Here is an 11379-nt window from a genome sequence, read left to right as displayed (position 1 = left end):
TGTGTGTGTGTGTGTGTGTGTGTGTGTGTGTGTGTGTGTGTGTGTGTACACATCTTTATCCATTCATCAGTCTATGGACACGGGCTATTTCCATAGTTTGGCTATTGTGGACATTGCTACTATAAACATTGGGGTGCAGGTGTCCTTTCAGATCACTATGTTTGTATCCTTTGTTTTTTTGTTTTTAATTATTTATTTATTTATTTGACAGAGAGAGACACAGCAACAGAGGGAACACAAGCAGGGGGAGTGGGAGAGGGAGAAGCAGGCTTCCCGCTGAGCAGGGAGCCAGATGCGGGGCTCGATCCCAGGACCCTGGGATCATGACCTGAGCCGAAGGCAGACGCTTACCGACTGAGCCACCCAGGCGCCCGTTTGTATCCTTTGGATAAATATCTAGTAGTGCAATTGCTGAATCATAAGATAGTTCTATTTTTAACTATTTGAGGAACCTCCATACTGTTCTCCAGGGTGGCTGCACCAGTTTGCATTCCCACCAAGACTGTAAGAGGGTTCCCCTTTTAATTTTACTTACATTTAAGTAATTGAACAGCACAGTTACCTAATGGCAACCCACTGTATAATAATTTGTCTGGTCTTTGTCTCAGGTTCCTGGGACAGAGCTTTTAAAGCCTTGTTATTTGAGGGCACCCAAGTGGCTCAGTCGGTTAAAAGCCTCTGACTCTTGATTTCAGCTCAGGACATGATCTCGGTCGTGAGGTCAAGCAAGCCCCATGTCAGGTTCCTCGCTGAGTGTGGAGCCTGCTTAGGATTATCTCTCCCTCCGCCCCTCCCCCTGCCGAGGACACATGCACACACTCTCTCTCTCTTTCTCTCTCTTAAAAAATGTTAAAGTCTTGGGCGCCTGGGTGGCTCAGTCGTTAAGCGTCTGCCTTCGGCTCAGGTCATGGTCCCAGGGTCCTGGGATCGAGCCCCGCATCGGGCTCCCTGCTCAGCGGAAGCCTGCTTCTCCCTCTCCCACTCCCCCTGCTTGTGTTCCCTCTCTCGCTGTGTCTCTCTCTGTCAAATAAATAAAATCTTTAAAAAAATTAAAAAAAAAAAAAATGTTAAAGTCTTGTTATTTCCCCAGTGACAGAGTGTTTTCGTAGTTCATGATGGGCTCCTCCTGAGTTTATGCTTCTCACAAAAAAAGGTGACTCATAGTGGGCACCTAGATAGTGTTCCAGATGGGCACCGGCTGGTAAGATCAACCATTTGATTAGAGGGTTGGTGTTTTGAGTCTGATGATATGAGCCCAACGTCAAGGAAGGGGAGGAGATTGAGTTCACTCATACGGCCAGTGAGTCAATAAATCACATCTACATAATGAATCCCCAATAAAAACTGTAGAGGGGTGCCTGGGTGGCTCAGTGGGTTAAGGGTCAGTCTTTGGCTCAGGTCATGATCCCAGGGTCCTGGGATCGAGTCCCACGTCACGGCCCATCAGCAGGGAGCCTGCTTCTCCCTCGGCCTCTGCTCCTCCCCACCCCCGTTCCAGCTAAAAAATAAATAAAATCTAAACAAACAAAAAAAAGAAAACTGGACATTGGAACCTTAAGTTAGCTTCCTGGTTGGGAAGCACAGAGCTACGTGCCACAAGGGTGACGTGTCCTGGTTCCATGGGGACAGGGCAGAGAAGCTCCACCTCCGCAACCCCCCAGACCTCATTCTGTGTCTGTTCACTTGGCTGCTTCCAATCTGTGTCGTTTACACTCAAACTGTAATTGTATGTACAGCACTTCTGTAAGTTCTGTGAGCTGTTCCAGCAAACCTGAAGGGATCATGGGAAGCCCCCAAATTTGTAGCCACTTGGTCAGAAATGCAGGTGGCCTGGGGACCCCAGAATTTATAGCTGACCACGGAAGTGAGGCCGGTCTTGTTGGGGGCTGTGTCCTTAACTTGCAGAGTCAGTGCTAACGGCAGATGTTGTCATAAATGAGCCCTGGAATGCACCAGACAGAAACAAGGCAGGGTGAGAGGAGGGGGGCAACAGGCATCCTGGAGGTCCTGGCCAGTACAACAAATGCAAAGAAAAAGTACAAATATCAGAAGGAAGAGATAAAACTGCCACCGATGGCAGGACTGCATGTGAAGAAAATTTTTAAAATACTACAAACAATGATAATTAGTTAACTATAGATATTCTTCTCCAATACTGCACCAAAACTAATCAGCTGGTCGTCTCTTAAAGATGAGCCAAGCCGCAGTACAGAATCTCTAACTTAAAGCCTTCTCACAAAAAAACAGCTTTACTAGTTAATCCTGTAGACATTTAATGCAGAAATAATTCCTATTTTACTAAACAACTATGGAAGATGGAAGCAAGAACACAACCCTAAACTTTTTTTTTTTTAAGATTTTTATTTATTTGCGAGAGAGAGAATGAGAGACAGAGAGCATGAGAGGGAGGAGGGTCAGAGGGAGAAGCAGACTCCCCGCCGAGCAGGGAGCCCGATGCGGGACTCGATCCCGGGACTCCAGGATCATGACCTGACCCGAAGGCAGTCGCTTAACTAACTGAGCCACCCAGGCGCCCCACAACCCTAAACTTTTTTTTTTTTTTTTAATTTTTTTATTTATTTATTTATTTTGAGAGAGAGAGAATGAGAGACAGAGAGCATGAGAGGGAGGAGGGTCAGAGGGAGAAGCAGACTCCCCGCCGAGCAGGGAGCCCGATGCGGGACTCGATCCCGGGACTCCAGGATCATGACCTGAGCCGAAGGCAGTTGCCTAACCAACTGAGCCACCCAGGCGCCCAACCCTAAACTTTTTGATACAAGCATAACCTTGATAACAAAACTCAGTAGGATACTGCAAGAAAGGGGGCGCCTGGGTGGCTCAGTTGGTTAAGCGTCTGCCTTCAGCTCGGGTCATGATCCTGGGGTCCTGGGATCGAGCCCCGCATCCCAGTGGGGAGTCTGCTTCTCCCTCTGCCCCTCCCCCTGCTCGTGCTTTCTCTCTCTCTCAAATAAATGAAATCTCTTTTTCTAAAAGATTTTATTTATTTATTTGACAGAGAGAGAGAGAGTGAGAGAGGGAACACAAGCAGGGGGGAGCAGGAGAGGGAGAAGTAGGTCTCTCGCTGAGCAGGGAGCACAATACAGGGCTTGATCTCAGGACCCTGAGCCACCCAAGCACCCAATATAATTTTTTAAAAATAAATTAATTAGGGGTGCCTGAGTGGTTCAGTCAGTTAAGCATCTGCCTTCGGCTCAGGTCAATATCCCGCGGTCCTGGGATCGAGCCCCACGTCCCTGCTCAGTAGGGAGCCTGCTTCTGCCTCCGCCCCTCCCCCTGCTTGTGCTCTCTCCCTCCCTCCTTCTCTTTCCCTCCCTCTCTCTCAAATAAAATCTTTAAAAAATACATAAAAATTAATTAATTAACAAAGAAGTGGGGGGGGGAGAAACAAAGAGCAGGTAGAAGCAGGGTATCACTTTGTAGCCCCTAATGAAATAATCCATCAAGGCAACAACCATATAAAGTTGCTGGCATGACAAAGGGACAAGCAGATGGAAGTTGCCTCCTGAAAGACCATGTACCAAAACCTCTGAAATACTCTTGCCAAAAAAAGTCACACTTGAATCTGATCAAGTCTCCAGAGCAGATCTGTGAAGATGGAGATATTCTTTATCTATGCTAATTCGTGGCTTCTGAGTACCTGAAATGAGGCCAGTGTGACTCGGGGCTAGATTTAATCATTTTAAACAGGTGATGTGGCTGGCAGCTTCTGTACTGGACAGCACAGCTCCACATCTATGCACTGCAGGAGACACAGAACACACCAGCAACACTAGCAAAACCCAGACAGTGGGAAATCCACGGAATAAATCACCTGGCCTCGGGGCGCCTGGGTGGCTCAGTCGTTAAGCGTCTGCCTTCGGCTCAGGTCATGATCCCAGGGTCCTGGGATCGAGTCCCGCATCGGGCTCCCTGCTCAGGTGGAAAGCCTGCTTCTTCCTCTCCTCCCAGCTCAGTGCTCTCTCTTACTATCTCTCTCTCTCAAATAAATAAAATCTTTTCTTTAAAAATGGGGCTAGGAAAAAAGAGCCAATAGGTTAAGAGGGACTTAAGAGAGGCAGATCAACCAATTACACTGTATGAACTGTACCCAGACTCTGACCCAAACTTCAAACGATTTGGGGTTTTAGGAGACAACTGGAATTCTGAACACTGACTGAATTCGATGATATCAAGAAGCTGCCTTCACGGGACAGAAAGCTGCACTTGCAATGATCTCATAAACAAATTTTAAGTGAAAGAAACAAAACACAAATCACTATATACTACAGCAGATGACACCAAACTGCAGTGTTTAAGGATGAACACTTAGGAGTAAAACTAGAAAGAGAAGCACAGAAATGGTTACAAAAGTCGGGGTCCCGGTTCCCTCTGTCAGGAGGGAGAGGTTGTGACTGGCACACGAAAGGCCTCATTTGGGCTGGGAATGTTCTTTTTTTTTTTTTAAGATTTTATTTATTTATTTGACAGAGAAAGACACAGCGAGAGAGGGAACACAAACGGGGAGTGGGAGAGGGAGAAGCAGACTCCCCGCCGAGCAGGGAGCCCGATGCGGGGCTCAATCCCAGGACTCCAGGATCATGACCTGAGCCAAAGGCAGTCGCTTAACCAACTGAGCCACCCAGGCGCTCTGGGCTGGGAATGTTCTACTTCTTGACCTGAATGGTGGCCTCATGGGTACGCAGTTGGTAATAATTCATTAAGCTGTACTTTTACATTTTATGTACTTTTTCATATGTGAATACTGCTTCACAATTAAAGAGGTACATAAATATGCAATTACGATTACTAAGTGCTTTGGTATTTTCCCCTTGGGTCACACTCTGTGGAAAACTATGAAAAATGACTGTAAGACCCATGGATTTACTACATTTCTCTGAGGGCATTACCCACACTGTATCATTTATTCAAAGACTTCATCTAAGAATGACCAAGAAATATTTACTTTCTAGAAGAACTAATTCACTTTTACCTTTGGATAATGCAACTCAGAGAAACATTCTTGTATCTTTATTATAACTACTAAAAATTTGAAAACCAAGTTTGTAGCTCAAATTCATTAATTATGTAGGACACTATTGCTTACAAAAATTCAGGGGCACCGGGTGGCTCAGTTGAAGCATCTGACTCTTGATTTCAGCTGAGGTCATGATCTCAGGATTGTGGGATCGAGCCCATCGAGCTCTGTGCTGGGTGTGGAATCTATTTAAGATTCCTTCCTTTCCCTCTCCCTCTGACCTCCCACCCCACCCCCACCCCGCTCACACTCTCTAACAAAGCAAAAACAAAAACAATTCAAATCTTAAGACCTTCTCAAGGTCCTATGGAGTTAACCCTTGAAGGGGCGCCTGGGTGGCTCAGTCGAGTAAGTGTTGCTTTTGGCTCAGGTCACGATCCCAGGGTCCTGGGATGGAGCCCCACAGTGGGCTCCCTGCTCAGTGCGGAGCCTGCTTCTCTCTCTCCCTCTGCCTGCCGCTCCCCCTGCTTGTGCTCTCTCTCTCTCTCTCAAATAAATAAAATCTTTAAAAAAAAATTAAAAAGTCGGCCCTTGAACATCATGGGTGTGAACTGTGCAGGTCCACTTACATGTGGATTTTTTCAATAAATACTGTTATAGTACTATAAACGTATTTTCTCTTATGACTTTAATAACATTTTCTTTTCTCTAGCTTTATCATAAAACACAGTATATAATACACATAGAAAATACATGTCAATTACCCGTTACCGGTAAGGCTTCTGGTCAACAGTAGGCTGTGAGGAGTTAAGTTTTGGGGGAGTTGAAAGTTACACATGGATTTTCCACAGTGCAGGGAGCCGGCGCCCCTGACCCCACTGTTGTTCTAACTGCTCCCGTTTTGTCCAACCTGGGTCTTCTATGCTGAGGCTACTTTCCCGATTTCTTAACTACTTATACTTTTTTCACTAGAAGACGTATGCACCTCTTCTAATCCCCTGGAAAATAAAGAAGAAGCAATCACCTCACCTGTAACAGGGTCATTTTCTGTTCCAAGATGAGTAGCACCTCTGAGCTCTGCTCCACCCTAAGTCTCTTCTGCTTTTGTCCCGGAGCTCCGCCAGGAGGCCGTGGCTGGGTCTCGCACACCGGGAGCAGGTTCGTGGCTCCAGGAGCTCCTTCCTTACATCACATGAGCAGGCTTATCTGTGGGTAACCAGGATCCGTGGACTTAGGAACAAGTGCACTTTGATGGGTATATTCATGCTGCACCTAAAATCTTTTCTCCTCTTGCTAGGAATCAGGCATTCACGGTCATCTGTGTTTCTATATAACTGAAATAGGGCTACCCAGGGATAGGAAAAGGATATAGTGCAAAAGAAGAGCAGAAGTCTGTGACTTGGCAAGAAATATCAGAAATAGGGGGCGCCTGGGTGGCTCAGTTGGTTAAGCAACTGCCTTCGGCTCAGGTCATGATTCTGGAGTCCCGGGATCGAGTCCCGCATCGGGCTCCCCGCTCAGCGAGGAGCCTGCTTCTCCCTCTGACCCTCCCCCCTCTCATGTACTCTCTCTCATTCTCACTCTCTCAAATAAATAAATAAATCTTTAAAAAAAAAAAAAAAAAGAAATATCAGAAATAAAGTACTTCTGATATCCATTCACTGCTCACTCTGGACACAGGATAAATCACTTTCACAGGTGCAATGAAGTACAACTCTATTTTAGGCAGATGGAATTTTGGAGAGCTTAAGAAAGACTTGAGTTTCAATCAGCTCTTCCCTTCACTGGCTACATGGCTTTGGGCAAAACCAGACAAACTTTATCTTTATGAGCCTTAGCTCCCTATGAAAGTCATCCATAACCCCCTCAACTCTATCAGCTTCTGAAGGAAGCATGTTAAAATCTCCCAATAAGATTACAGTTTGGAGGGCGCCTGGGTGGCTCAGTTGTTAAGCGGCTGCCTTCGGCTCAGGTCATGATCCCGGAGTCCCGGGATCGAGTCCCGCATCGGGCTCCCTGCTCAGCGGGAAGCCTGCTTCTCCCTCTCCCACTCCCCCTGCTTGTGTTCCTGCTCTCGCTGTCTCTGTCAAATAAATAAAAATAAAATCTTTAAAAAAAAAAAAGATTACAGTTTGGTAAATGTCACCTTGTAATCCTCTTGATATCTGGATTATATGTTTAAAGCTATGTTGTTCGACACAAGGAGGTTATGTATTTCTGGAAGATTATGCTTTAATCATTGTGTAATGGCACTCCATATGCCAAATCATGCTCCTTTCTTGGCTTTTAAGCCTCATTTTTTTACTTGCTAAAATTGTGAGGATAAAGTGGACCTTTGGGTCCACTTAACAGTGGGATTCTGAGGAATAAATGAAATAATAAAAGGAATGTGAATGCTTTCTTCACGTAAGGAAAATACTAAGCACTTTATAATTTGACACTCACAGACAACCCGAGGAGGCATTTAACAGAATCTCCACCTTACCAAAAGCAAGCAGCGATCTTTAAAGTGACTGCAGAGCTGGTAAGCAGCAGAATTGGAATACTGTTTCTCTTTCTTGCTATGCTCAAGGCACTTACTACTAAAATCATGTCACGTGGGTGTGTTTATGCAGACACACACCCCATACATCCTCAAATTGGCTCTTATCTCTGTGCACACTTCAGTCACCGTGGTATTTCCACAGAAACACAAATCATGAACGGCCTGCTGCCCCCAAATCATAATAAAAAGCAGCACTTAAAAAACAAGCTCTTCCCTTTCATGCCTTTCTGCAACTCAAACTGCAGCACCAGCTCAGAAACACATAGGGAGGTTTCTCCCAGTTACACAAGAAATGATGCCTTTACATAGTGAAAATACCTGCATCTTAGAACAGTGGGGGCATATGAGCGTTACCCAAGTATTAGCTATACTTATTATTGCAGCAGTGAAACATGACGGCAAAATTCAGAAATGTAAAGCAGCTAAATAAGAAACAACCAGTACCTCTATTACCACACCAGAGACAACCCTTAAGAGATGGGGAAACTGGATATTTCTAACAAGAATATAAGTATGTGGTCACATTTAAAAACCGTTTTTGGGGACGCCTGGGTGGCTCAGTTGTTAAACATCTGCCTTCGGCTCAGGTCATGATCCCGGGGTCCTGGGATCGAGTCCCGCATCGGGCTCCCTGCTCGGCGGGAAGCCTGCTTCTCCCTCTCCCACTCCTCCTTCTTGTGTTCCCTCTCTCACTGTCTCTCTCACTCTGTCAAATAAATAAATAAAACCTTTAAATAAATAAAAACCTTTTTTGTTATTTTTCCCCTTACTATGTAAAAACCATCTTTCCAGGTCAATAAACATAGTTCTATAATATCCACAGCCTTCTCATATAAAACAATAAAAAGGTAGAAAATTAAATCTACTTTAAAAGAAAAAACAGAAATTATGTAGGAATATACTTGGACAAAAACATGTAAGATCCGTATGAAAGAAACTAAAACCACCAATGGGGACTATAAAGAGAGGCTTCATACATGTACAATCTGGTCTTGCTCTGGGATAGGAAGACTTCACAGTGAAGTAATTTAGCCCCAAATGATTCTATCTTTAGTCGAGTCCAATCATAATCTCAAAAAGTTTTTCTTTAAGGGCGCCTGGGTGGCTCAGTCGTTAAGCGTCTGCCTTCGGCTCAGGTCATGATCCTGGGGTCCTGGGATCGAGTCCCGCATCGGGCTCCCTGCTCGGCAGGAAGCCTGCCTCTCCCTCTCCCACTCCCCCTGCTTGTGTTCCTGCTCTAGCTATCTCTCTCTCTCTGTCAAATAAATAAATAAAATCTTTAAAAAAAAAAAAAGTTTTTCTTTAATAAGCAATTCTAGGGACTCCTGGGTGGCTCAGTCCTTAAGCGTCTGCCTTCAGCTCAGGTCATGATCCCAGGGTCCTGGGATCGAGTCCCACATCGGGCTCCCTGCTCAGCAGGGAGTCTGCTTCTCCCTTGCCTGCCACTCCCCTTGCTTGTACTCTCATTCTCTCTCTGGCAAATAAATAAATAAAATCTTTAAAAAAAAAAACAAAAACCCAAGCAATTCTAAAGTTCATCTGGAAGAAAAAAGGTTCAGGAATAGCTTGGACACTTTTGGAAATACAAAATAATTGGGGCACCTGGGTGGCTCAGTTGGTTAAGCGAATGACTCTTGATTTTGGCTCGGGTTGTGATCTCAAGATAGTGAGATCAAGCCCTGAGTCAGGCTCCACTCTGCACTCAGTGGGGAGTCTGCTTGAAGATTCTCTCCCTCTTCCCCTCCCCCAACACAGACACACCCCCTCTCAAATAAATAAATCTTTTAAAAAAATTACAAAATAATGAATGTGAACAGGCCAATGTAATATTAACATATATTATAAAATCAAATAATTAAAAATATTTGACACTGTCTCCATAAAATATGCAAATGAATGAAGCATAACAGTTCAAACATGTAAGAATTCAGCAGGCAAGGGGCACCCGGGTGGCTCAGTCGTTAAAGCATCTGCCTTCGGCTTGGGTCATGATCCCAGGGTCCTGGGATCGAGCCCCACATCGGTCTCCCTGCTCCACGGGGAGCCTGTTTCTCCCCCTCCCACTACCCCTGCTGTGTTCCCTCTCTCGCTGTGTCATTCTCTGTCAAATAAATAAAAATCTTTAAAAAAAAATTTTTTTGATAAAAAAAACCCCATAGATGATTATTTGTGTAATTTGGGGGAGAATTTGCCTATACGTAATACAAAGGCAAAAACCATAATTAAAAGAAAAAGTCAATAAATTTAACCATTGAAAAATTTTAAAACCTAGGCATGGTTAAAAAAAAGTCAATTATAACCGCATAACCACTCCCCCACCTCCATACACACACCAGGAAAATATACCTACAACAAATGTCATTTGTTTTGCATTATGCTTTCACTTCATTTCACATAATAAAAATTCTGGCATTGTGACAAATAAAACTATGTTTATCACGCAAGCCACTTCCTTAAGCAGATGGCCAAATTCACAGTGTGATTTTAAAATTTCCTTTGTAATTGTTGTCAAACACTACTCAGTGAAGATTACTCGGGTTTCAATGAAAACTCATCAAAAGTAGAAAACTCATCAGGTCATGTCAAATGATGTGGACTTAAGAGATGCCTGTGGGGGCTCAGTCAGTTAAGCATCCAGCTCTCGATTTCGGCTCAGGTCATGATCTTGGGGTCCTCGGATTGAGCCCTGAGTTTGGCACGCTCAGCGGGGAGTCTGCTTGAGACTCTCTCTCCCCTTCTCCCTCTGTCCCGACTCCCTCTCAAAGAAAAAAAAAAAAATGATGTATACTTACTATAGAAAATACACAGAATTCAGAGTTTCAGGTGAACAAGTGTGACAAGCCATCAGTGTGGTAGTATTATTTCCAATATTTGTTATTCAGAAAAATGCAGACTCAACCTTACTCTAATTTAAACAAATGTGTTTTTGAAAGTTGGAAGTTTTGAGAAGTTTTCTCCTGAACTCCTTTATATGGCTCCCACGTGTCCTCTCAGCAAATGGAAGCCTAAGCCCTTCTCTGTACAATTGGCCCACTTTAACTGGACTATTTTTGTGTACCTTGGCAGCTTCCTGCATAAGCCGCTCTGCCTGCGACAGCTCTCACATTTGTCTTCAGCAGGAAGGGGCAACCATCAGCATCATCGTGTAGTTCCACTTAGCATCAAGTTCTGAAGGAATTTCAGGGGACACGTAGAGAATAATAAAAAATAACATTTACTTACTTACTGTGACAGACGTTTTATACATTTTTTTTCCTTAATGCATCCAGCACCCATTAAAAAAAATTAATAAGGCACAGAGGTTCAGCAACTTGCCCAACATCGAGGACACACCTAGGAAGTGGCAGATACAGGCCACTGGTCCCATTCAGTGTCCCCAAAGACCTGCAGTCACAGCCCCTCAACAAAAGCGGGGGGTGGGGTGGGCAAAGGCCTCCAGAGTTTCTGTTTACATTCCAGGGCTGGGGCCATCTAGTCCCCCATCCAGAAATAATGCCACCAGGGCAAACTAAGGATAAAAACAAAAGGAAGAAGGGCATCTGGATGGCTCAGCCAATTAAGTGCCCGACTCTCCATCTCGGCTCAGGTCTGGATCTCAGTGTCGTGAATTCAAACCCCGCACTGGGCTCCACGCTGGTTGGAGAGGCTACTTAAAAACAAACAAAACAGGGGCGCCTGGGTGGCTCCGTCCTTAAGCGTCTGCCTTCGGCTCAGGTCACGGTCCCAGGGTCCTGGGATCGAGCCCGGCATCGGGCTCCCCGCTCAGCGGGAAGTCTGCTGCTCTGCCCCTCCCTGGCTTGTTCTCTCTCTCAAATAAACAAATAAATCTTAAAAAAAAAAGAGTATGCGTTAATGACAG

The 11379-nt window shown here is 44.9% G+C and overlaps 1 protein-coding gene across 2 annotated transcripts in view; it reads right to left on the bottom strand.

Moving 5' to 3' along the window:
* LOC110582295 (zinc finger protein 84) overlaps positions 1-10919 on the bottom strand; it is a 24358-nt gene extending 13439 nt beyond the window's left edge. For both annotated transcript variants that reach the window (XM_021692273.2, XM_044921059.1), the window contains exons 1-2: positions 10579-10919; positions 6005-6181 (exon numbers count right to left, since the gene is read on the bottom strand). In XM_021692273.2, coding sequence (XP_021547948.2) covers positions 6005-6019 — 15 coding nt within the window. In that variant the 5' untranslated portion in view covers positions 6020-6181; positions 10579-10919. The remainder of the gene's footprint in view (positions 1-6004; positions 6182-10578) is intronic.
* Between the last annotated feature and the right edge of the window lie 460 nt (positions 10920-11379).

Source organism: Neomonachus schauinslandi, chromosome 14 (assembly GCF_002201575.2).
Source record: "Neomonachus schauinslandi chromosome 14, ASM220157v2, whole genome shotgun sequence".
NCBI classification, from domain to species: domain Eukaryota; kingdom Metazoa; phylum Chordata; class Mammalia; order Carnivora; family Phocidae; genus Neomonachus; species Neomonachus schauinslandi.
Note: the sequence above shows the minus strand (reverse complement) of the source record. Positions and strands in the feature narration are given on the sequence as shown.